Below are 27,338 nucleotides of genomic sequence, written 5' to 3'. Positions count from 1 at the left end.
AAGAAAGAATGTCATGTAATGTGAGCGGTACAGTGATTTTGAAAGTCGTGTAGTCTGCACCTGCCATAAAATGTGCATTTTCCTAACAGTCTAATGAGCTCTGCCTGGTGATTTTCATAGCCAATAATGTTGAAATTACAGATCTACAGATATGCTACAGATCTTATCTTCTGCTAAATGATTGTGCCTATTGGGATGGCAGGTATGCCATCCTTTAAGTTACGGCTTGGCAGGGCATGCCCCATACCTATTCAGCACAGAGAGTTTGGCACTTTTTGGAGGGACTCTCATCCCTTTAACATTAACTTCTGTACCTCTGACCTCATGTACTGTAAACAAAATTCACAAGCACAAAGCCCCAACCATTTTGCATTTTTGTCTTCTCCAACTCGGGTCCGACCGGATCCTCTCTGCGTGGAGTTTGCATGTTCTCCCTGCGTTAGCGTAGGTTTACTCCGGGTACTCCAGTTTCCTCCCACCCTCAAAAAACTCAAAAGACATGCATGTTAGGTGCGCTCCTGCAGTTGCCCTTGAGCAAGGCACTGGCCTCAGAACTGGAGTTGGTCCCCGGGCGCTGCACTGTGGCTGCCCACTGCTCCTAAGTAACTAGGATGGGTCAAATGCAGTGGAAAAATTACCCCACAGGGTTCAATAAAAGTATATCTCTTATCTTATTCATGATTCAGACAGCTACACGATTACTCTGAAACCCCAAACTACTATTGCAGGCTTCATAGCCACAGGCTTGTTCTGCGGGCCTGCAGCTGGGTACTACTGGATTCCTTTCGTTTCACATAGCGATTAAAATGCTCAAGCATTCAGGCAACATAAATAACAGTCAATTTTACCGTTCATGGCCATTTAAGTAAGTGTTTATAACTTTATTTTGAATTTCAATGATAGCAGACACAGGACAAAATGACATACGTATGCTTGGACTAACTTAATTTCTGAAACACTCAGTTTGACCTGTCAGGCGCAACAGGTTGGTTGTGGGAGGAGAGCTACTAGTTAAAGATTGAATGGAATATGAAGAGAAGGTAGAATGGACATTAGGCAAGTTTTCAAGTTCACAGGTATGCATGAATGTCAGAGAAGAACATTGAACAAATAAAGGAGCAACAAATAAAAGGGAATCAAGGAGCCTTTAACAGACAATGTAATAAGAAGTAATTTGTTGTAATATCACCTGTGTTGTCTAGGCCAGAATTTTACTTATGGGATCACCAGCAGTTAAATCAGTGCTTACTAAATTCATCAAAGGGATAATATCTGTGTGTTTCGATTTTGCTCTGATGCTTTGAATTCTTCTTGTGTTTTTAGGCATTTTAAATATTTTTCAAAATATTTATAAGAACACTGTTTGTAGGAGTTTCCTGTCGATAAACAAGCCATTATTGAAAGAAGAGCATTAAGAAGAGAACATCTTTTTAGAAACCGACAAGATCCTTTAAGGCACTCGGACAATCGTCTAGTGGTGAGGGTATTATTTACCTCCAGCAATTAATAGGAGTGCACACTGCCAACTCAGAGCAAAGTGAGCCCTAACAGTGATAAAGACACTGTATTGGGCTCCACACACCAGCACATTTTATATGCTGTTGGCAACGCTGAAAACATAATAAACATTTCCTTTATTTCATGCATAAAATGCATTGCAAGGTGCTTCAAATTTGAGGAAAAGCTAAATAAAACTAACAAACAGTATACAAGGTTACAAAATGTACACTAGTAAAATGTGGAAAGTAAAACAAGACAGAGACAATAAATAAATATAATTGAAGCCACAGAAAATATAGGTTTAAGCCCCCGTAAGTTTATCTTGCATTCAAAAGGCATATCAGTGTGTTCGTCATATTTCCTGGCCATGTAAGGGTGAAAACAATTAAGAAAGGTTTCTATGCAGTTGCAGGTAAATGTGATATAATTTGCAAGTGGGTGGTGGTGACATTATCAGAAGGCAAGTGAATAAAAGCCTTCTTACATTTTTAATCTATCGGCAATTATCTGCCAGGCTTCCTCCCTCATTTTGGCTGCTCTGGTTTGAGTTTGAGAGTTCGAAAAATATTGCTTTTCTCAATTTCGATGTTGTACGTGGTCCCGCAAAGGGCAGCATCACCTCCCCTTGTTTCTATATAAGGAGTGTGATCACGTTTTTGGTGTGTGGATAAATCACCCCTTTATAGCAGTTATCCGAGACGATTCAGTCCTAGATCAACTCATCGATTTACTCCGAATGAAACGGAGTAAACCCAAATTTAAATTTGATAGCGTACGCCTAAAATGATCCTGGATTGTTTAAGCGAAATACATGAAATACATGAAACAGGGCCCTGGTTAGTGAAATTACTGGAACAAAACACCCACATCCAAACCGTTAAAATTCAGTATAACAACCTACTATGAATAGAAGATGACCCTGATACACAGAGCCAAGCACTGCCCCACTGAAATGGAGCATTTGTAAAGAGGTTGCAGTATCTTAGTAGCTTGCCTATGGTACGATTCTGCTGGAGGAAAATTTTGGTAGAAATAAAGTCATACATGGCTTTCTAGGTTTATCAGATGAGAAGGCAGTCAATCACTTCCTTGGGACAGCAAACATTTAGTCACATTTGGTGCAGGTAGAATGCTATAAATGGATCTAACATCGGTGCTACTAAGCGTAGGCCTACTGAGTGACAGGGAGAGAGCACTCAGCAGTCCTAATATCAGTAGCATTTACATTAGCTAATTTAATATCAATTTACCTAAACAGATTACACACATGGTGAATGCACATTACACAGATGTATAATTTAATAAGCACAATCGTTTAGCAGCAGATATGGCCTAAGGTCTGTATAAAGAATTGTAGTAATAAGATCTGTAGTAAACTGGTCTGGTCAGGCCTAATTATTGGTTATGAAAATCACCAGGTGGAGCTCATTAGGCTGTCAGGAAAATGCTTGTTTTAGTGGCACAAACAAAGGAAACAGTGCTTTTTACGCTGTTTTTATAAACTCAAAAATGGTTAAATATATGGTGTTATTTTTCCATAAGACGCATGTTTTGTCATGTATTAGGGTGCAATTACAGCGTTATGGCAGCTTTTACACTCATAAAATATGCCATTTTGTAAGTAAAATGCCTTTAAGGCAAAATATGACCCATTTTGACGTTCCATACAGCTGACAATGAGATGAGAACACTATGTAGATCAGCACAATTTAACCTACAGTGTAGGCCTAATCTATTGTTACACACTTAATTTGATCTATAATTACAACCTGTTGTTTGAAGAATTTTAGTTGGCTATGTTCTACAATCACCGGAAAATCAGTATGGCAGCGAATGGTATCCTTGGCTATTGCGAGGCTAAACAACATACCTTAGCTCTTCTTAATTCAAACCATAGGCATGATGCTAAATGTGTGTGCAGGGGAGGCGACGGGCTATGTTGTTCAGTACCAGGAAAACGGTACATCTGATTGTGACATATGTTGAATTCTGTAGCGGTGCGCCATACAGGAAACATTTCCACGACAAACATCTATTGAACAATGTAACTTGTATAACTTTACTGCTTGGTTTCATATTAAACACACTAAACATTGAATTCCTTATCTTTTACACACGTTTTTATACTGTATATCCTCATTTGAAGGAATTATTCATTCTTGGGTCATGTTTTTATTTGATGTGACCATAATCACATGTGCTGTTTTCTGGTAGGCTACTACACAATGTTACCTCCCTGGCATGCATGTTTGAGTTTACGCTATGGTTTGACATGTAAAGAACTATGGTTGTTTAGCAAAAGCCAAGGATACCATTTGCTTCTGTTGGCCTACTGCTCTTCAGGTGATCACAAAACATAGCTAACTAAATTCCTTCCAATGTAAACTAGGTTGTAATTAATAAACAAGTTAACTTTGTACGATATACACTGTTGGTTACATCACCATAATGTGTAATCTCCATTCATTAAGAGGTAACTTGGTAATTTGTAAGTCCATAAAATGTTTGTTAATGTTGTTTACTGGCTGATAATTGTCCAATAAAAAGAAATAATTTGTTATTTCCTTTCATGGTGTAAGATAAGAGGCGAAGAGGCCAAAGCCATTGTAACTGCAAAGACTGTTGCCGGTACAAAACCTTCTGCCTCCAGTTGACAGTGTTGGATAAAACGCTATCAAATCTATGATTTGAACTTTGGGTCCTTGTTTTGTGCATGTGTATGTATGAGTTACTGGTATGTTGTTCACTTAGCATGTATGTAGCTGGATTGCCTATGAAGATAGGTAACAAGGCTGTGTAGCTAGCTTACAAGTTGTGAGTGATGAAGCACACTTAGCTAGCTAGCTACATAACGTAGCACGCTACTGAAATGGTGAAGACATGTTCTACTCCAATAAATACGGGATTTTTCTTTAGCTAACTGCTAGGCCTACCATACAGGTCTTTCTACAGTTCCCTTGCTTTAGCTAACTACTTCGCTTACAGTGCTTTGACCAGCCTGCTAATAACGGTAAGTCTGACCAACCCAGGTCCTACGTGAATAACCACATAGTTATGCATGCTTAGAGTTGTTTCCAATAGGTGGTAGATATGTACAAATGACACCAGTTCCAGAACCAGAATGGAAACAGAAGGCAACTGGTTTTGTACCCGCAAAGTCTTTGCTGCAACACTGGGATTAAACAATGCAACTCCGTACTTGCAAGGTCACACTTCCAGGGGAAACAAATTTCAATGTGGGGAACAAATTTAGAGTTAACAACTGTTGTGAAGATTGATCTCATCTTGTTGTCAGCTGTGCTGTGAGTAGGTGCAGAATACAGCGTTGACGATGCTGGCAGAGATGCGGACAAAGCATTATCTGTTTCTGGCAATGACAATATATTTATTACTCCAATTGCTTGCTGTAATATGTGTACATGGACCTTCCACTCTGTGAGGGAGCAGGGCTAGAAGGAGCTAGTACCGGCTTCTGACCCATTGATAGTTCGATAGCCTATCTGTCTTCTATTTCCACATATTCCATATTTTCTCTCACATTCATCATTCTGTGGGGAACCATAAACTTAATAATATAAATAAAGTCCTCATATTTGGTACTTGGTTTCAAATTCTTTGCATTTGACGACTGCAACCCATTGACATCTACAGACGGTTGGTATCTTCCCTGCTGATGCTCTGCCAGGCCTGCACTGCAGACACCCTCAGTTCCGGTTTGTTTTGGGGCCTATTTTTCCTTCAGCCTGGTCTTCAGAAAGTGAAAAAATGTGAAAAATGTTGAATACGTTGGTATAAAGTGGCATATCTGCAGCTTCTCCATCCCAGCTCCCCAGTGGTGAAACAAACTCCTACTTCCTCTATGAACCACACGGTCATTGCGCATATTTTGCCATGGTCTGAAGACACATCTCTTCAGACTGTAGCTGGTGTCGGATAGGTAGTTTTCAGATTATCGCCTTTGAGAAACTGTTCAATTTGATTTGTGTGACCATAGGAATGTATCTGTTTATCCCTATCCCTGTTTCTCCATCCCCCTCCTCGCTCGACAAACATCAAAGTAAAAATCCTTGGGCAAGTAGGTCTGGAGGTCTTTTAACTGGGGTATCCTGGAAAGTTTTCTCTTCTTTGAAAGTTTTATGGGTTTATTGCCCTCTGGAGGAAACTCAAATAGTCCGAGACCCTGCGTGGCTATATGCAGCACAAAGAATGTTCCTTACGGTCTGAAATTTGAATGCAATCTGTGAAATTTAATTGTAATCAGTGAGGGCTACTCTTGAAACTTCTTAGCTGGGGGGGGGGGCTTGGAGTGGCGAGGGGGAGGGGGAGGGGGAGGGTTCAGCGCCGTTGACGCTGGTGCCACTTCATGTGGCTGCGGAGGCCAATGCGTGAGCCACACACTCGTCCACACGTGGGGCAAGGGAGCCCCACGTTGGGGTAATGCCAGCAGCCCTCTGGTGTCGTTGAAACTCTTGAAAATGTGTATATAGACAATGGTTGTTGAGTTTCTAATAGTTGAAATCTCCATTTTTAGAGTTAGGTTCAGTTAAAAGCGGAAAGCAACATGGTACAATTTGGTCTTGTTACATGGAAAATATTTTGCCTGAAGGTTGAGATTGCAACGGGCAAAATTTAACAATTATTTGTCTACGGAAATTCATCTGTTGTTGTCAGGAGCAGTTGGGAAAAAAAAACTTCCTGTGATAGCTGAACTGGATTACCTCCAAAATAAGTAATGTTTGATCTTCTAAAAAATGGGGAATCTTTTGATAATAATATCATAGTGTTTAGCCCTGCTTCCAAAAACTTAGCCCTGCTAGCAAAAACATAAGGCCACTTTAATACGTAAATGTGATCGCTTTTCATACCTCACCCAATCAGCGCAGTCAGTTTGACCATCTCTCTCTCTCATAGATCCACTTAAAATTGCAGACTTTTCAGTTAGCTAGTTAGTCAGAGTAAGGAGGAAGAAAGTATTTCTGGGGGATTAATGGCTGATTAACATCAGCCATTAACATCTGTCCTGGTGGACATTCTGGAGTGGATATCTACTGTTTGCCATCTGAACCTTGCATCGAGGCCTGGTGTTGTGTGGTGTGCGCAGGATCTGACGATTTTGTCTTACAGCTCACTTGGCTTTTTAAAACTTTCATCCTTTGCTTTTTGGAATATTTATCTGTCTTTTGGTTTTTGGACTTTGATCTTTGTCTGGGACTATTTTGAGAGAAAGCTGGGGTTTGCTATTTTTTTCATTAATTTCTTGTGTGACTGTGTCCATTTCTGAAACATTTCTTATTTTTAAGGTAGTTGAACCTAAACATATTTTACATATTCCTCACATCCCAACACTGGACTAACTATCATTACTCAGGGAACTAGAATCCTTCAAATTTGTTCCTGTAGCACTTTCACGTTACACTTGTATCTCCATCTCTACTTATATCGTTGTTTTGATGATGTAGCTCATCGTCATGCCTCCTAGTTTGTCTTACTATAACTTTCTGACCTAGCCTATGCTTACTATGTGAACTGGACTTAATGTGTTAATGGCTATAAATAACTGTTACGCACCTGTGTTTAGTAGTTGTTCCAGTGACCTTTGGCATGCACGTATTGTACGTTGCTTTGGATAAAAGCATCTGCAAAATAAATGTAATGACACTTATGTCAAATGGACTTCAGTTTGAACCCACATGAACATGCTTTACGGTCTTGTGAATGTGGCCAATAGAATAAAAACAATTCTTTTACTTTTTTGAAGCATTCAATCAGCTTGCCAGTTTGCCTTGTTTTCTATCTACCCATTTTGCCTGCTTTTGTCCCTGTCTTTGAGACGTTTTGAGAGTGCAGACTGGAAAATGTTCAGAGCCTGAACAGCTTTTATTTTAAGACTGTCATGCTATTCAATAAGGCAAGCTTTCCCACTGATTGAAAGAACCTTTATATAGCTGTCTTGTTGAAGAGGACATTTATTTTTTGTAGATTTTTTTTTCTTGTACTGTTGACAATGTTACGTGGAACATCCTACACATACTCATATGCTGTATGCTTAATACATACAATCATAATAATGTATACCCGCATAAAAGCTTTTGTTCTCCTGGTCTTGTCTGAACCACAAAAGGCATTAGCCTCTGCCAACTGTACCCCACCCCTCAAACCATCATCCCTAAGCATATACAGCTGCAGAAAAGCAACAACCCCACAAGGACTACTACCTTAGAGCCATAAATATTGCATGAGCATTTCCTGTTTAACCATTTCATTTGTGAACCATTACAATGCAAAATACCTAAACAACAATGCAACATACGGTGCAATCTCTATTCAGAAAAGGAAACGAAGGGACAGTTAAAAGTTTTGCAAATAGAAAAGTGTGAGATGGATTTTCCTGAGTGAGATCGGTTTCCGATAAGAGTTTTCTTTTTGGGAAAATATATAACCAGTATGTAATATAATGTTAAATACCATATTCTTGGTATTGCTGCTGATTACTCTCTTTATATTGATATTTATACCTTTCAGAGAGTGATTGATTGGAATGTCATTTAGGCATGTTCTTTTGCTATGTGGAGGCAAATTTTCTCTGATTAGCTTTTATTTCATGTTCCACATTCTCCTAAAATCTAGTCATAGAGGACATTTTAAAATACCCTTAAGGTGTGGATTTTTGTTAAAATAGTGCCCGTGTTTTTAATGGTCTTTTTAAGGTTATTAACTAGTGGGGTAAATCTACTACTGCAATACTGAGATTGCTATGGTGATAACCTAGCATAGGAGCCCCTGATTAGAGATTTGTGATGGACAGGTTGCGAATGAACAAATCTTTTCGAACAAATCTTACAAATGAAAGAACACACCTGAGTCTTCACTGTCAAAGATTTGTTCCTTTTGGCTCCTGGCCCGCTTCTCGTTCATCTCCTTATTGCACAAGCACAATGATTTAAGTGAATTACATACACAGAGGCCAATAGCTATTTATTAAACCAACATTTGTGTGAAGGTCGATTGGCTTACTAAAAAGTCAATCAACGAGCTTCTGATGAATGACATTGGTGAACAAAAAGTGGCAGTGAACTAAAAGAGCCAAAGAACAAGAAGTGGACAAAAAAGTATGAGTGCAGTTGAGCCTGAATGTAATGTCATTAGCAGGCAGAAAATCATGTTGTCTATTAAAATTTCTGTAATACTACAGTCAGCTGTGTAATAAAACTCATTATTTCACTGAGAAACTATTTCACAAAGACCACAATGTGTATCTTTAAGGTATTGACGTGAATCTATTACAGCTGTTTTTGAATGTAGGCTATAGCATACATTTCAGATATTATCTTGATTGCATTAATGAATGCTTTATTTTCTCATTTGATAAGTTATGTGTTTTTAAGCATTCATTGGTTCATTTTACATAATGGACCAATATGGTATATACAGGGCTCTCCAAAAGTAGGCTATTGGAATAGTAGTGTGGAATTTGTTATTTTTTCTGTAAACCATAGGCATTTACATTTCAGATCAAAAGATAAATATGAGACAAAAGTACAGACAATAAGCTTTTATTTCATGGTATATGCGTTAGTTGCCCAAAAAATGTTGGCCTCAGTTTTCGCGGCATCGCCCATCAACAGCCAGTCAGACTTTCAGGCTTCCTATTTCTCCAACCGATATAATACCTTTTCGCGAATTATTGTTCTGCTCAGTGAGGAAAAATGGACAAACAACTTATCATTATGGTACAATTACACCCAGTGTTATACAACGGTTTTAAAAGAGTACAGGGATAAGCGTCTGGAAATGATGCTGGGACGGCAGTTTCAACTTGCATGCCAGCTAGCTAGTGAGGAAGATAAAAAGATCGCTAGCTAGGCAGCTAACTAGTGAGAGAGATATGGAGACCGCTAGCCAACTAGTGAGAGGGACAGGGAGGTAGCTAGCTAGGTGGCTAACTAGTGAGGGCGATATAGAGCTAGATATATGGCTAACGAGATAGCAATAACAAATATGTATTAGTGTCCTGTAACTATAGAAACGAAAGGAGATGATATGTGGCTATATGGAAAACATACATCTTTGGTACGTCCATTATTTCTCTTCAATAATATGTAATATTAATAATATTCAATAATAATTGCACGTGACCACTAAGGATACAGCGGAAAGCTCCTGTCCCTCCCTTAGCCTAGTACACTTGAGCAAACCGAGTTGGTCGCTGTGTGAACGGAGGGTTAGGTCGTACATCTATTTGGATGGATATTCTTTATTTCAATTTGTAGACATAATGGAGTACATAATTGCTCGCCGCAGGTGCAGTAGGTATAAAACCCGGACTTCTAAGCGTTGTGATCTGCGCTAAATGGTTTAAGCTGTGCGCTCCTCGCCTCTAATCAGGAAAATACCAACATTCAGTAGCCACGCCCAGTGTGCCCATACGACGCGCCATTGACTGTGCCCATGTGCCCTGCAACATTGATTTCAGAAAATAGATCCCTGTGTCTAACTTTGCAGAGTTTGAGCAAATTTGCATAAAGAAATGGGCAAAATTTCTAAATTATAAATTTGTAAAGCTGAGTCAGACAAACTTGTTAAATTCAAAACTGTAATTGCTGCTTATCTACGAAGCATTAACGCTAGGGGTTGAATACTTTTGAGAAATCTTTGCCAAAGAAAAAAGTTGAATAAAAGGTGTATTTGTATTTTAACATTCTAATAATCAATCTATTTATATCTATCCGTCTATCTATTCAGGTTTTTGTTATATATATTCAGGAAAGGACGTATTTATTCAATCTAAAATTTAGGGTGCACCGATCATAAATTTTTATAGCCGATTTAAAAAATTTATTTTTTGTGTTTTTATTTTTAAAGCAAAAGGTAACAAAGAAAACGTGGTTTATTTGCTCTATAGGTTACCATTACATTCAGATACTTTCATTATTATTATTACTGTAATTATTATTATTATTATTAACTCTAGTAAGCTCCTCAAAAGGTGCAAGTAGAGTCAATGCGTTTTACCTTTAACGTGGATTACCTTTAAAAAATAATGTTGAAAATACAAATCCTGAACATTGCACTGGCTAATTATTCATCAGACTATTCCGAGGATTGTGTCAAGCCTCTTCATTTTGATGGCCTAATATATTTATTTGAACCAGAATACAACAGACAAAGAGGTAAATTAAATTTGTGCACGCATAATAGTGTAGCTTATGGTCAATTCTGCAAGGTCAGATTTAATTTTTTTCATTTTGACAAATTTCAACATTCACATTCATTTTCACTTCCCAATAACAGGTTTATATAAACTGGAATTGCTTGAATATACATTGAACCTGTAGCCTTGATATGCCTCATAGATGCCGTGGTGAAGCTACTGGCATATAAAAAAAAGCCTAAAAAGCCAAAACTTGACAATAAAGCAGTTACATAAAATACTATCAGAACTGATAGGATTGATAAAAATATTACAGATTAATACTATACTACTAAATAATACCCAGGTTTAAAAAACCGACCTTTAATGTCCACTTCACACACTTTGTATCGTTTCCAGACGGCTGACATTTTGGGAAAGATATAGCAGCTGCATTCCCATGCAGCTTGCGCATGGTCTCTGCTCACATTTCTTGCAACATATAACCGGAATGCAGATGATTCAAAATAAAAAAACCTGCCGATCACCTATTGTGTGTTATGGAGTGAAAACCATGCACTTTTGATCCAGGCGGGCTCAAGTGGTTCACTCCTACATTACGTCTGTACATTCAAAAATCAACCCATCTACATAAAGTGTATGTGTGTGTGTGTGTTTAAAAAACACAAATCCCACTAAAAACATGTTTGAATATAAAGTATGGTGCGGATTTTGCATTCTGCACTTCCCTATGTAGTTGCCGTGAATAAAACATGCAGAGTGCCATGTAAAGCTTGCACGGCAGTACAGAGCTGAGCAGGCACTATTAACCCAGTTATGGACTGTCATGATACATTTCCTCCCCCCTGTGTCCTTGTGCATTACAAAAATTTCATTTTTGCTTTCTATTTTTCTTTTCTCACCCTTTCTCTTTTGGATAGAGACACCCCTTTGCTTGGCAGCTCAGTCTGAACAGGGTGGAGGGGAAGGAATCAGGATCCTGGTTTCGGGGGGTGCGCACATTGACTTCCGAGCTAAGGATGGACTCACCCCTGTACACAAGGCTGTCAGAGCACAGAATCATGCAGCATTGCTGGTAACAGTCTAATTTCTTTCTGCAGCACTAACTGTTAAGAGACCACGCTGTCATACTGCCACAAGTTCCTCTGAATGTCCACCAGAGGCCGCCTGTTTCCCTGTGTTTCGGGTCTGGTCTGAGTTTATTGTGTAATTATTGATTGAATAATTGGTTCTTTTAAGTTTTTCATGTCAGCGTGCTCAGGTGATTTACTCCAGTTGTACCCCTGTGTATTTAGTTCCCTATTTCCCCAGTGTTTCCCACAGAGTGTTTGTGTGAACTTCACCAGTTCGTAACTTCCTGTCTTCATTCTCATGTCTATTTCTCTATGTTCTATTCTTCTCGTTCGGCCACTTACGGCCCCTTACATGACCTGTCACGGCTCCATCTGTACCCCTTTGTCTTGTCTTCTCATGCTTTATCCTGCTCACACTCCCCCACCATCCCCTCTTCTAAGCCAGTGCATTCCCTACCCCCTCCTCTTACCCCTCTGCTCTTCTCTCTCCCCAGGTCCTCCTATCTCTTGGGGCCTCTCCTGACTACAAAGACCGCTGGGGCCTGACGCCACTCTACCACACTGTGCTGATAGGGGGGGACACCTCCTGCTGTGAAACCCTGCTGTACCACAGGGCCAAGCTGGGGGTTAGGGATGAGAATGGCTGGGATGAGACGCACCAGGTACATCCGCTCAAAAACTAACATCTTCCTCATGTGTTGATAAAGGTCACTGCCTCGTGTGTTGTCAGTGTGTGTTTGTGTGTTTGTATTGTACAGCGGTTTACAGAAATGTACCCCTCATCAGACCCCTAAGGGAAAGAAGACTGTTTACAGTGTGGACAGGGAGTTAGCAGGGTTTGATAAAAAGATGATGGCAGTTGCTAAACATTCTACTGTATCAGCATTATGCAAAGCTTCAGTTGGTGTATTTGATGGTGTGGTACAGTGGGTACTAACTATTCAAAGGTGAACAGGTCAGCACCCAGCTGTACTATTAAGGTTAACCCGCTTTATTAGGCTTAATGAGATTGAACAAGCAGGATCAATAATATTACTGTTTTGTTATGATTGTGTCTTTCTTTGATGCCTTGGGGTTTTCCTTTGATCTGTATATAAGGAGAAAAGTGCAATGGTTCAAGGAGACTTGTCAATACGACCTCCTGCATGCCATTCACATTTTTCCATTCCACAACACACATTTTGCACCATTGCTTATTGCCACCATTGAACATACTATACAATAAATTACATTCACCTTAACCTGGCATTCCTCATTGAGTGTTACCGCCTCACACCTAGCAGTTTTTAGGTTCTAACATAGACATAGTACTTAAGATATCTGTACCCTGTACTCAGTCACCTATACACTAGTGCCATAGCAAGATACACAATTGCATTTATGCAGGCTACACATGCTAGACAGTGATTCGTATATAGAGCCACGGCACTGGTGGATCATTTGCAGTCTCCTTCTGTGTAGAACTGTTAGCACAGAGGAAAGGTTAAAACATTATTTTGGAGTCAGATAACCGAGCTATCATTAAATGAATCCTGTTCCAGTAGCACCGGGTAAGACTGGGGATTCTTACAGTATGTTTGTGTGTGTATGTGTATTTGTTTGTGTGTATGCGTGTGTGTGTGCATGTGTGAGTTTGTGTTTGTTTGCATGTGTGTGTTTGTGTGTGTGTATGTTGTGATGTGATGGTCATGGGGTCTGGATCTTAACCTTTTGCAGCAGTGCACATCCCTCACTCTTTCCTTCACTCTCTTGCGTCTCTTGTGTTGCAGGTGTGTGTATTCGTCAGTCAGTGTGTGTGTGTGTGTGTGCGCGCGCGCGTGCGTGCGTGTAAGTGCAGGTGTGCATCTGTGTGTGCATGCTTGTGATTGTGTCATGCATCAGAATAGTGTTTTATGTTCTTTCTTTCTCTTTCTCACTCCTTCATTCATGACTGCACAGCTCCATCCATTTCATCTTCTCCCCTCTTGACTTCTCATCCTCTCTGATTTTCCCCTTTTCGTTGGGCTGACTCCTATCCCAAGTGAGGAATTATTCAGCCTATGTGGGGAAGCTGTGGTTTCCCCCCATGCACATTTTATGTTGCACTGTTCTGCACTATAATCTATAATCTATAATGCCATACTGACACATTCACAGCAAATAGCAACATTATGTTCTGGCAATATCCTGGTTATAGTATGTCACACCCCAATGGTGTGAGTATAGTACTTTGATGAGTACATCTGACATGACAGGAGATAATTAAATGATTCTCCTCACACAGTGAACAGGCACAAAAGCTCCCTTCCCCCACGAGGTAATAAAAGTGAGCAACAACCACCGCTTTCCCTCTTTATGCTCTTACCATCTCTTTTTGCCCTTGTCTCTGGAGCACACACAACTCCGTGGAGCTTCCATATCATCAGAGCTCTCACAACTCTGTGGAGCTCTCCTAATTCCAAGGTGCACAGAATGCCTAGGATCACTGTTATTTCCATGGAGACTGATATGAACAAATAGATAAAGTCGCTCTCCACAGCAACTTGGTGCTTCCAATTTAGCTCACCTTGCGGTGACTAAGTCTACTTCTACCCAGTTGGAACCTAGCGTCCAAATGGTAAATGGACTGTATTTATATAGCGCTTTTATCCAAAGTGCTTTATAATTGATGTCTCTCATTCGCCAGAGCAGTTAGGGGTTAGGTGTCTTGCTCAAGGACACTTCGACACGCCCAGGGCGGGGTTTGAACCGGCAACTCTCCGACTGCCAGACAATCGGTCTTGCCTCCTGAGCTATGTCCTCCACCCAGTGCTGTGTTAATTGACCACAAGAAACTACAGCAAAACGAAATTTTTTCCAAGTGACACAACAAACTTTTTCCAAGCAACCAAGTAAACTTTTTGCAAATAGTAAAGGGATCTTCAGACAATCTAATGAGGCAACGTGCATGGAAAAGAACCTCAGCCAGAAATCTCCACCTTTTGGAAACATCACAATTCACTCTACAACCGTGTTCTCCCAAAAACCCTGCAGGGGCCACCGGGGACAGCAACATGTATGGAAGCATCTTCGTAAGACTGAATAAACATCCCATTTAGTAGCGACAGTTTAGCTTAGTCTTAACTGAGATTAAAATGAACATGTGTGTTTCTATTTGTCCTTTTTACAAATCAATTGAATGAGTTTTGCTAGCTGAGTTATTACTTGAATCAGCTTGCCGCACATAGAGTAGAACCACACGTGGTCTCTCTATTCTTTTGGCTAACTCTTCAACTCTGACTCCTACAGATCCTTAACTAACCAGCTTAATATAGTCGGTATTCGTTGAATAACCAGCTATTAAGTATTTGTATCGCACACGAGGTGAAGCTACGCTTCCCTGTTTAGCACTGTTAGGAGGGATACTCACTTGTAGCCAGATTAGGTTATTCAGCCACACCGATACCACTGCACTAACGCGACCAACAAGATAAGTTTGTCTTTCTCCGTGGTTCAAAAGACACTTGTGTACATGCACACGCACACATACACTCATACAGACTCTCATACCTTCTCCTTGTTAGCTTCCCCGGTTAGATTGGCCTGTGTGTGTTCTGCATTTTTGTATGTTCATTTAATAAATTATATGGTGTCTGTTTTGATGTTACATAGCCCTGTATGAGGATACAGTAGAGGTATATTCCTTACACTGCCATGGTACATGGTGCAAGTGGCTTTAAAGGGAATCATCAGGCCTTCTAAAGTTATGTCCACATTTTCGTAAGAAATCTTCAAAACTCAGAAAATAAAAGGGAGATATCTTATCATGTGATGATTCAATTGACTCTGTTTAATCTATTTGAACAAGCTCACTTAAATATGCCATTATCACAATGTCGAAGTGTATGGTGCATCACAATGAGTCTCCAAAAAAATGCTATAACCTGAGTACCACATTATGACACACTGGTTTCTTCATAAAAAATTTTTTCTTAATTATATTGCTATGATGTGTTTCCAAAATGGCTTTAGCTCTGTGGGTACTTTACTATTTTGTCATTGTTATTTGTTTTCCACATGTGCTATTTATGTATTTGTATATTTTATATATTTTTATATATTTACATATTTCAGTCTACACATATATAGCAAAGGGGTACAGAATGTTGTGCTACAAAAGTTATGTATCTGGCTGCGTATATGAAATTCAGAGTGAGGCTCAGTACAATACAGTATGTGTCCTTATTGCTGTGTCACTCTTAATGCACTGGCCTGCATGTTATTTGTCTTAACTTGTCTTTATCCCTCTGTCTCTTCATCACTTCTGTTATGTGGATATGGAGCTCCTATTATAGCACTTTGCTCCTTCTCAGCCTCTTTCCCCTCCATCTTCTGTCCATTTTTCTCTTCTGACCCTCCCCACCTTCTCTGCTTCTCCATCCCTCCACTAGGCCCTCACTCATCCCTCTCCATCTTCTCTCTCTCCCTCTCTCCCTGTTCCCCCATAGATCAGGGATGAAGAGGAGTACGGAATGCAGGAGATACATAAGGTACTCATACTTCCATCCCTTCATCTCATCATTTTCACCATCATCCCATCATCACTTCATAAAGCTACAGTAGGACTGAGAAGGTAACTAAGAACTTTAAAGGAACGACAGAGAGAATGTTTGTGTTGATGTATGTGTACGCTCTGTGTTGATCTTTACTGTTTCAGTGAGTAAATCTGTTTACATAAATAAAACATGCCATTTATGTTCACAGAGGTCTCTGTCAGTGTCATATCTGTATATATTTGTTCATGCAGTGTAACTTGTACAGTACTATATGTGTTTGTCTAAAAGTTTGTTTTGTCCTTGAAGTGATGTGCTGTTCTTATTCTGTTGTAAAATAGCGGTAACTAAGTAAAGTGTCTAATGTGTTGAAAATGATAAAGTCTCTACCTGTCCCCCCTCCCTCCTCACATGTGCGAGCACACACACATAGTGACACACATACAGTACAAGCATGTACGTGCACGGAGGCACGTACACACACATGCACGAGCACACACACAGACTACTTCTTCATCTCGTATCCTTGTTCTTTGTATTATATCTATACCCGCTCTCAACAGTTTCCCATAATTTCTCTTCCCCTTATCTTTTTCTCCTTCAGCTCATGCTGTTTTCTTATGCTTCTTCTCACCTTTACTCTCTGCCTTTTATCCTGATTTTGCCTCTCTCAGGCCTGCCAGAATGGTCATGCCCAGCACTTGGAACACCTTCTATTTTATGGGGCAGACTACAGTTCCCAGAATGCCTCAGGAAACACTGCCCTACACATTTGTGCTCTGTACAATAAGGTAACAAAAATCTCATTATACACATAATACACGTTAGTACAGAAATAACTACACACTGTATTAAAGATTACATCAAAACTTCATGAGTGATGCACCCAGCTGAGACACTTGTGCAGACTTCGGTGGTTTGCGCTACATACCAGGTCAAATCTGAACAATGCCAGTGCTGTCTGTGGCAGAAAATCCTGGCCTGGTAATACATAATTTGCTTGCAGACTACTTACGCCTGCTGTAATAGTTATGGAAATCCGCTATTAGAAGAAAAGCATGCAACTGGCTGTGCCGATTTTGGAGAATGCACATGCTAATGTAAGCTCATGTGTTTCCCTCCTGTAATGATGGGGGATGTTGCAGCAATTATATGGATAAGGGGGCACAGTGTGAATAAGGCATTCCAAATTGAGAACAAATCACTCTAAAGACTTAAAAATTAAAATAGGGGATGAAAATATTGCCTGTAGCCAATGTGTAAGACAGCACAAAGTCAATCAGTTTAGTTAACTCAAAATTTCACTGATGATATCTGATTGGCTGCTGCTCTTGACTGACAGGAAAGTTGTGTCCGCATCCTGCTCTATAGAGGCGCCAATAAGGAGGCAAAGAACAAGAATGGGCAAACCCCCTTCCAGGTAACTGTGTGAACACTCGAAATGTGTGCATGTATTTATGTGGGTATGGTGGGAATTGCATATCCAAATTGTTTTTTTGTTTTTTTTTGCATTCAAGACATTTGAAAATATAGAATTAAAGAAGAGTATAGAAGTAATGCTATTTGTATCCATAAGCTTTGCAATGAATATGTGTAATAGTTTTACAAAAAAAATGTGTTACAGTGTGTATGCCTGTTTGTTGCAGGTAGCAGTAATGTCAGGCAATTTTGATCTTGGAGAGATTATTAAAAATCACCGTGACTCAGATGTAGGTAAGTCTAGCATATATACATTTATAAATCAAAGGAATCATTATATATTAGTGTCTGCTTAAATTACTTTGTGTTCATTGTGCATTGTGCTTTGAAAACTGCCTGCATGTATGTGCCAATACTTATTTATACTCTGTACACACATTTGTGTATCCCAGTGCTTGTATGTATCTCAAACAGTCTGGCATATATTTGTTTTATTTATGTCAGTGTCTGTATATGTGTATGTATAGGTATGTTTGTGTGTTTGTCTTCATTTTGATAGGTTTGTATGACCTTATTGTCTTCTGTGTTAAATGTGAAACTTTGATATTATGTTTGTCTATTTTGCATCATTTGAGTCAACCCCTCTCCTTTTTTTTCACCACTGTAATCTCCTATTTGGTCTTTTGGACAAAGTGATATGTTTGCGCTTTACATAACTCTGCTGTCCTCTGTTTGAGGCCTTAGGATGATGTTTGTCAACTTTAGTAATTGTTTGACCTGTATCTCTCCCTCTTTCCCTCCCACTCTCAGTGCCCTTCATCGAATCACCCAAATATGCTCCTCAGAGGCGTGAGAGTGCTCGTGTCCTTGCCCTTCCCCATGCACACCCACACCCTCTTCTCCGTGCCAACAGCGATAACACTATGAACATGCCAGACTGGATGGCTGTGCCTAACACTTCTGGACCCAACATTGTGTCTGTACAGGTAATGTAGAGCATTGAGGACTTCATTAAAAGTATTGTTGTCTTCAATGGCACTGTCTTAATTTGGTGTCTGTAAACTGCATGAATGCAAGTTCACATTAAACGTCAAATACAAAATATGCTCTGCTGCCATAAGCAACATTGTCAAAGTAAAATTATAAATTTGTTTAATATGTAATGTTAATCAATGTAAATTGTACTGGAACAAACACAATAATGTATTAATATACTGTACATCATAATGAGCAGCTTTAAATAGCAAATGTAAAATTCAGATTCTTATTTTCCAAGGTGGCTTGGCTTAAATGATCACAGCATATGCTATACTGTTTGGGACTGGGGCTTGGGCTGTGTTTAGCATCTGCATTTACTGAAGCTGAAACAGGTCTATATTACAGAGAGGTCTTTGAGAGATAATTAACCTGCTTAAGACTGTTATACCATGCTTTTGTTCTACACTTTTATATTAAAGAGAGGTCTCTGAGAGTTTAGCAGAAGTCTTTGTCCCACAACCCTGCCATATAGGCAACATCTTTAGCCTTAGTGAGGTTATGGGCCTGTTTTATGGAGATGGGATCGACAAGGCTGGCCCTCTGAATGGACAGGGCCGGCTGAAAAACAACATGAATTGTGGTGTCTGGCATCATGCAGTTTTTGGTATAAGAGAGCCAGTATTTCCCAAGTGTTACCCAGAGGCGTTGGCAAGCATGACCGTGTTACCAGGAAGGTTAGGGCCGTGGTTTCTTCCCTTTTTGGTACTGCTTCTGTGAGGCAGCTGCAAGAGATGGAAGTTATGCTCCTGTCTTTTAAAACAGCAGAACATGCTGACTTTTAGGAACATTGGCAAGAAGGCTTGCTATTTAATTTATGTCAAAGCCAGTCACCAGGCATTGTTATGGTGTCATGGCTGTTTAGGCCAGACTGTTTAGAGAAGTAGACAGCTTTGCTACAGTGGAAGTTTCATGGGGCAATCCCAACAGACATGTGCCACATCTTTTTCCAAGAGACCCAAAATGTCTTAGCTCATGTGTTTGTTCTGTACACACAGCTCAAAGGTCTGTTTGCATTATTTGGGCAGTGGTTTTGAGACAGGAATTCTCAACTAGGTTTTTTTTTCATTGTGGGGTTCAAGTACTGTGTTGTGGTGTTGGTGAATTACTTGCTTGGCCAAGCAAAACTATCTATACGGCTGTCAAGGAAGAACTGTGGTATGGGGATGAGCACAGTGGATCTGAGAGCTATCGCAGTGGCATAAATTTGGGGATTGAGTTTTCTTTTTACCACCAACTTGGGTGCAGTAATGCAGACATGCTGGTTTATATTTCTTCTTTTGTTTGTTTTTATTTCAACTTCGGTAGGTGCTTTGTACATGGCTAAGGGGAGCTACATGCATGCACCATGTGTCCTGTGTTTTTGTCATGTTTTATCTGAGGAAATGATCACACTTTCTCTATCTCTCTCTCTCTTTCTCTCACTCAATTTCTTTGCTTTATTGGCAGGATAACTATAGTCATATTGCCAAAGCAACATACAGAACATACAGGAATATGGCAACCACATACACAACATGTAACAAGTATGACTTACAATACTCACAACAAACAAATAAACATATTGACATAGTAAAAAAAAATAACATTAAGTAAGGCATGAAGAACATAACAAAAATGATACTATAACATTTCTTCTCATTTAAATGAATAAGTACACTATAGTTTAAAAATAGGAAGTTCATGATAAGTTAACCGTTTTTAAACAAGTGAACAAAATGACAATAGTAAATAAATTTACATTTCAAATATAGATATCTGATGCAGTGTGTCCTCTTCATATCTCTCATCTTGTGGATGCCTGTGGGGCTATAGGTCTTTCTTCAAACATTATTAATACATTTTTCTTGCCACTCGTATTTTGAAAGTTGTGGACGACAGTGTTTGTATTTTTCTCTATCTCTCCCTCTCAGGGGCACAAGCCCTCAGGCTCCATTCGCAGCTCCAGCAGTCCCCGTGGTCCCCGCACTCGCTCCCCATCCCGGGGCCGAGGGGCAGAGAGGGAAGACAAGAGCCGGCAGGCCCGCGGGAGGCAGGGGTGAGAGAACGCAGAGGAGGGAGGACGGATGAAGGGAATGTGCTGTCTTTAACTTGTGAAAGTGTACATGTAGCTTCTGCTGCCATCCATCTAGTTCACTTTTCAGTTTGTATTCATACCTCAATTAATGTGCTTTTTGAAGTAAAAGCAGATCAAATATACATATCAGACTTTGCATCCATGTGGAGTTCTAGTGATACTTTTTTGTAGTGTTATTAAACATTAGGAAAAACTTAAATATTGACTTAATCTTACTGTTAATGTATCTGAAGTATGCATCACCAATGCATCATCTGTATTTAAAATACTATTTTTAAAAGTATTTACTGTTAGTACATTTGCAATATATATGTCACAATATTTCAACTTCACTGAATATCATGATTTTTTTTTTTTTTTTTTACCTCTCAGCTCTTTTTTGTTCTCCTGACCGTTCATTCATCTCTCTATAAAATGTTCAAGAAAATTCTACCGCTATAAGTTAGCTTCTAGTAGAATACAGCTAAACAAATTCCCTACAAGTCCCTGTATTTTTTCTGTATTGTTCCTTTGTGCTCTGGGATTCTCTCACCTCAGTTAATTAATTATTTTAATTTTAACAACTAGCTAGCTAGAGGAATATATGGACTGGAGAATATGAAAAAATGACACACTGTTTTGTTCTGTGAAACTGGTGTTCAAATGTATGTTTCAGCGCAATGAACACCAATCAGTTGTATTACACATTCAAAGCCATAATTTAATCTGTTGGTTTAAATTGTAGATTTATAGTATGTAAAGCCCTGTGTGCTTTTGTCCTTCACTGCCATGTCAATCTTCCCTGAGGCACTGATAGTCAGACCTTGAATGTCTTCCCTGAGCTGTGGATAGTAAGACACACTTGTGATATCCTCTAGGACAGGGGTGCCCAAACCTGTTCCTGGAGATCTACCATCTTGTCGGTTTTCACTTCAGCCTGAACAAAGCACACCTCATTCAACAGCTAGAGATCTCATTGAGGTACTAAATAGTAGACTCTGGTTTGCCAAAATGGGGTTGAAATGAAAACCTACAGGATGGTAGATCTCCAGGAACAGGATTGGGCACCCCTGCTCAAGGATATCACTGCCTAAAGTTAAACGTATTTGCCTGTGATCTGGCATTCTATCTGGTGTCCTTCTGGAATATCTTGACTCTGGTCGTATTAATGTTCACTGTCAGGGCTGAAGTCTGGCAGTAATGCTGTAATCATTCCTCCCCCCCTCCTTTCCCCCCTCCCTCCTCAACAGGGTAGCATCAACTGGCAGTGGTGGGCCATCTGGGGGCCAGAGGAGGCGTCTCTATAGTGCTGTACCGGGACGAGTCTTTGTGGCAACACGCTCTCACTCTGCTCAGGGAGAGAGGGAGATCAGCTTGAACAAGGGAGACAGAGTGAAAGGTACAAAAAACAAAGATATTATTTACTACATTCCAATTGAGGAATGATTACACGAAGAAACGTGTTTGCCATTTTTGTGACCCTACCCTTAGGCACCCTGTGCCTCTGCACTTATCACAAATAGCTAGTTACATTTGTATGCCATCCTTAGCTGCTATAGAAATACATCTAGGTGTGAGTGTGAATGTGTGTGTGTGTTGGTATGAGACAGAGACAAGGGTCACATTATTCTTATGTTATTATTTGAATATGTCCCCCTGAAACTTTACAGAATATACATAAACTGACCATTTTCTGAAGTAGAAACAGCAGTTTGTTACCAGCTGAAGGATAATGACTATGTGAGTAAGTGATAAGGGTATAGAGAATATTTCTGGACACTTCAGAAAAATTATTATTGTTTCATTGTAAACATTAATATTATTGTCATCTTTGTTGTTACATTCTATATTGTTCTAATTCCCAGTAAACAACCATTGTTGTTAACGGCTTTGGCAAAACACTTTCATGTAATTCAATTTAAGGGCCCCTGAAACTGAAAAATGAACTGAAATTGATATAGACACAGAAAGTCAGAAAAAGACAGAGTAAGGTGGGAGGGTAAGAAAGAGAAGATTTCACTTTATTGGTTGCATTAATTCCAACCTACTGCCGGACATCTGGACTTCAAACCTGGAATCCATGCCATGCCATGCCATGTCATGATATACTGGCCACAGCCTGAAAGTGGGCAGGGAAGTACATGCAGTACAAAGCCTCCAGTACAAAAAGAAAATATATATCCACTATATTCAGTGGATTAGAGCCATGTGGGGTGTGGCACGGTGGCGGGTGCATCTACCCTTGGGTGAGTGACTGGAAGAAGCAGAAAGGACAAGCACAGCGGTTACAGAAAATGTGCATTTTTGGCAAAGGCTATAGTGCTCTCCTAAGTGATGGCTTAAGAGCAGGAGGCACACCAAGGTGCGGTGATGACAGAGCTCCAGGATCCAGAAGCCAGGTGACCTGAGGGACAAGAACAGTTATGGATGAGGAAACCGCTGGAAGGGAACCTTTAGAAGGCTCTCATTGCAGAGCCACAAGGCAATTCCAGGCAGGCCGTCAAGGTGAGGAGCCCTCAGCTGGACCAAAAGGGACAAGGCCTCATGGCCTCCTCTGGGAGACTGACAATGGCCACCTCTTGCAGAATGGCCATGGGGAGGCCCACAGTGTTTAGCAATGAAGCACTGGAGTTCCAGAAGCCGTTGGTAGCCTGGAGGGTTTGTGGAGTGCTGGAGGCTGGGAGATCACTTGAGGTTGAAGGACTATAGTCTGGATGTGGTTAAGGAACACAGGGACCAACTGTGGCAGTGGAACAATTGCTCATAGACATGCAAAATCAGGCTTCCTTTTAGTCCTTAGTTAGGGAAGCAGGAGTTGATAAACAGCAATACCGCTAATTACTGATCAGTCTCAGGTGACCATTCCTGAGTCTGGAGCCATTGCTATCGAAGCTAGGCATCCCAGGCTGTGGGTGGGAAGTGTAGTTTACAATTTACAGCAGCTGAAATACATGAGCAGCCCTCTACAGAGATTAACAGTGATTATATTTGAATGAACCATCATCATCATTATTGTTATAATGATGATGATGAATCTTATGCTTCTGCTGCTGATGATTATCTTTAGCATGAACAGTGTATGTTTGTCTGTAACCTATTCAGATTGTTTCCTCGATGTCAGTACTGAGTGTGCAAGAGGGAGGATTCTGAACAGTGTGTATTTGTCTGTAACCTATTCCGATCCTTTCCTCCCTGTTAGTACTGAGTGTAGGAGAAGGAGGATTCTGGGAAGGCACCGTGAGGGGTCGGACTGGCTGGTTCCCCTCGGACTGCGTAGAGGAGGTGGCAGCGCGTAATCAGGAAACCCGCTCAGGTTAGACATGAACGCCGTCACCTCTGTCACATATTGAGAGGATATGCACTACAGACTCACATATGTACTTAGTAGGTGCGTGTTGGAAATTAAATTATGACCACAAGTACAACATATAACCTGATATAACTTTGGTACTGAAAGATCTGCCTGATACTGCATATTTGAATTAATGTTATAATAGCTCCATCTAACCTATTTGATGCTTTTGAGGTCTCATCTTAAATTTACATAGAAAACAACTGACTTTTTGGTTTATTTGAAGCTATTTGAAGTTTATTTGCAAACACCTTAAATTTGCTATCACACTTGTTACTGCACATCAGATTTTGGGGATTGAACTCCCCAAACTGTTTTTAAGATTGACTGGCATTTGAGAATGTCCACTACCATAAAATTTTGTCTTTAAGAAGTAGTTCCATTCAAATGGTCTTTGTAAATTCATATGCATGATGTCATGTGGCAGCTCACTTAAAAACATCAGTATCAACTTGTGATTGCAGAGCTTGAAATGTATGATGAGGAATGTCTTAAGTGTATCAATATTGAGCTAGCTAAGCAGTTTTGTGTTTATATTTATTACATTTTGAGAGTGCCTACAAAGTATGTTTGTGCTATGTTAGGTTATATTTGCTCCCACCTCATCACATAGGTGCTCAGTGGAATGAAGACTGCTTTGCTGCGATTTTGCTACTGTATTGCTGCAGTTTTGAAGCAAATGGAGTGGATGGCTTGCTAGCTATCCATGGATGCTATCCAGTGCTATCAAACACACTGTAATCCCAAGAAAAAAAGTAATTTCAATACGAAGTTACACGAGTGACAGCAAACCCATAACACTGTCTTGCTACTTCTCTAGAATGTGATGGACTAGAATGAGTGGCAGGTGCTATGTCGTAGGTATCTATGGTTTGGGCTATTTGCTGGAATCATGAAATAGCATTTCAATTGCATTGTAAACTCATGTTTATTATGGGATGGCAGTGGTTGTTTTCTAGATATTAGTCTGAACCTCATGTCCTGCCAGGGAGACGACACCTCTTTTGCTGAATAACCTTTAATTTTAATGCAAAATATCTAATAAGAATAAGTGAATGCTCTTGTTCTATTTTTTTTTGGTTTGTGATCACGGTATGTAAGGGATACTCCACAATGAGGTGTGCAGTTATGTTAGGAATAATCCACGATGAAGCGTGTGTTAAAGAGTTTTAATGCATGTCATGGAGACAAAGAACAACCCGACGCAAAGTGGAAGGTGGTTGCCTCTGTAGAGTGTGTTCAAACGCTTTAACACACACCTTGGAATGTATTCTTCCACTTATACCATGGTCATTTGCCACAAATTAAAATATAAGGCGGGACTGTTCATATTATGGGGGAATTCGCCCCCAAAATATCAAATCTTGTGCAGACACTAACTACTTGAAGCCTACGAGGCGGCGCCTGCCTTCCAGTACTCACTAAGGGAAACAAAGTTCCTTCTGCCTGCAGAACATGCAGCTAGCTAAGCTGAAAATAAGAGCATTCACTTATTTTGTTAAACATTTTAGAATCAGAATTCTAAAATTATGAAGCATGGTCGCCATTCAAGGGATACATGTTTTAAATTATAAAGATATAAAATGATTAAACATTGCACATATAAACACCAAACTGCTTTAGGAGACATTGGGTAGCATTACTTTGGAATACAGCTTCTTTAATTTCTGTGAAGCAAGATAGCCTGTATTGTTTGCTGTAGAGTAACTCAGCGTCATTTTGATATCAATACTTTTAATGGCAGGCCTATTAGCCAGTTTGAATGAATGACTTAAAAGACAGTGCTTTGTAAGTGTGAGTAACTTGGCATTTTTGTATATTGAAAACGTGTTTTAATGAGATATAATTTCTTTTTGTAATGTGTTTGTAATGAGTAAGTGATAATAATAATTCATATATAAATGTAGGCTATGACAGACATGTACATTGCACTCACAGAATGATGACACAAGTCTTCTGGTGCCACATATTTTAAGGAAAAGATGCAGTTCTTTTTCACTGCAAACAAAACAGAATAGCTTTTAGCTGGCCACATACAGAGACACTTGGTTTCAGCTGGCTTAGCTTTCAATTATTCCAGTAAAGCTTTCTACCAAGCACGTTACAATACTGTTCTGTATCGCACTCTTTTTCTCTAACAGAAATTATTAATGTCATGGAAAGTACTGAAGCCCCGTTTTTACAATGCATAAATAAGCATTATAACATGGTTCGTGAAGAACCCATTACATAGCTAACTAACCATGTGAGCAACAATATAGCCTGTGGCTAGAAGGTAGTTATATTACTAACAAGTTTAGCAAACATTATTTTACAACATTGTTGTGTATAAGCAAGTAAAAGTCAACAGGAATTTGTATGCTTACTAAAAGTATTTAAAATTTGTGCTGCGGCTTGCTAGCACAGAAGCTAGTTATATTGTTAACCAGTTAAGCCAACGTTATTTTACAACATTGTCATGTATAAGCGTGTAAAAGTCAACAGGAATTTGTATGCATACTAAAACCATTGACCTCTATTAGTGAAGCCTTTTACCCCAGTGGCTACAGAGTGAACTGCAACGCCTGGTTGCAAAAAGAACTTGAAACCCCGCCCACCCAATGTTAAGTCAATAGGGAAAGCCTGAAAAGAGGCCAATTTTCTCTGAGGAAATATAAAGTAAATAGATTTTTTACACAAGAAAATATGGTTAACTAGTTAATTCCATCCCCTGGGTCAGATTTTTAAAAATAATTCTGCCAAAATTCCCAAATCTGGGTTAATTTCAATGCCTGCAATGTGGCTTGTCCTACTACCTTTTGACCATATAAGGATTTCCCCATCCTCGCAGCGAGACAGAGTGCTTCAGCGGCAGATGTGATGCTGTGTCGTTTTATTCCGATTAGCTAGCTACATACGATCTCGCCATTTTAAGTCCAAGGTCCAAAAATGTTGTGTGCTGCGTTCAACTGTACTAACCGCTATTCTAAGGATTCTTCTCTCCAGTTCTTTCGGTTAATACATTTGAGACATTTTCAGATAAACAAGGTTCTATGTGAAAATGCAATTTCTGACCATTTTGGGGTTTCGGTTGATTCTCATAAAGTCTCGTCTTTTATAATTTGTATATTTTGTTGGTGAAATCAGATTTGTAAGCAGTTTTGAAGCTTCTTTAAGAAGACAAGCTAGGGGGATTTACTTAGCTAGGGAGAGCAAGCTTACTGTCTTGCTATAGATCTATCTATCTAGCTAAGTTGCTAGT

The 27,338-nt window shown here is 39.7% G+C and overlaps 1 protein-coding gene across 1 annotated transcript in view; it reads left to right on the top strand.

The window, feature by feature from the left end:
* LOC135248040 (SH3 and multiple ankyrin repeat domains protein 1-like) overlaps positions 1 to 27,338 on the top strand; it is a 112,023-nt gene that overhangs the window by 44,290 nt on the left and 40,395 nt on the right. Inside the window, exons 6-15 of the mRNA XM_064322202.1 lie at positions 11,572 to 11,726; positions 12,219 to 12,386; positions 16,191 to 16,232; positions 16,910 to 17,026; positions 17,578 to 17,655; positions 17,882 to 17,948; positions 18,465 to 18,640; positions 20,603 to 20,727; positions 21,996 to 22,144; positions 23,945 to 24,058. Of these exons, the coding sequence (XP_064178272.1) occupies positions 11,572 to 11,726; positions 12,219 to 12,386; positions 16,191 to 16,232; positions 16,910 to 17,026; positions 17,578 to 17,655; positions 17,882 to 17,948; positions 18,465 to 18,640; positions 20,603 to 20,727; positions 21,996 to 22,144; positions 23,945 to 24,058 (1,191 nt within the window). The remainder of the gene's footprint in view (positions 1 to 11,571; positions 11,727 to 12,218; positions 12,387 to 16,190; positions 16,233 to 16,909; positions 17,027 to 17,577; positions 17,656 to 17,881; positions 17,949 to 18,464; positions 18,641 to 20,602; positions 20,728 to 21,995; positions 22,145 to 23,944; positions 24,059 to 27,338) is intronic.

This window comes from Anguilla rostrata, chromosome 2 (assembly GCF_018555375.3).
Source record: "Anguilla rostrata isolate EN2019 chromosome 2, ASM1855537v3, whole genome shotgun sequence".
Lineage (NCBI taxonomy): Eukaryota > Metazoa > Chordata > Actinopteri > Anguilliformes > Anguillidae > Anguilla > Anguilla rostrata.
This window is presented reverse-complemented; position numbering and strand designations above follow the sequence as displayed.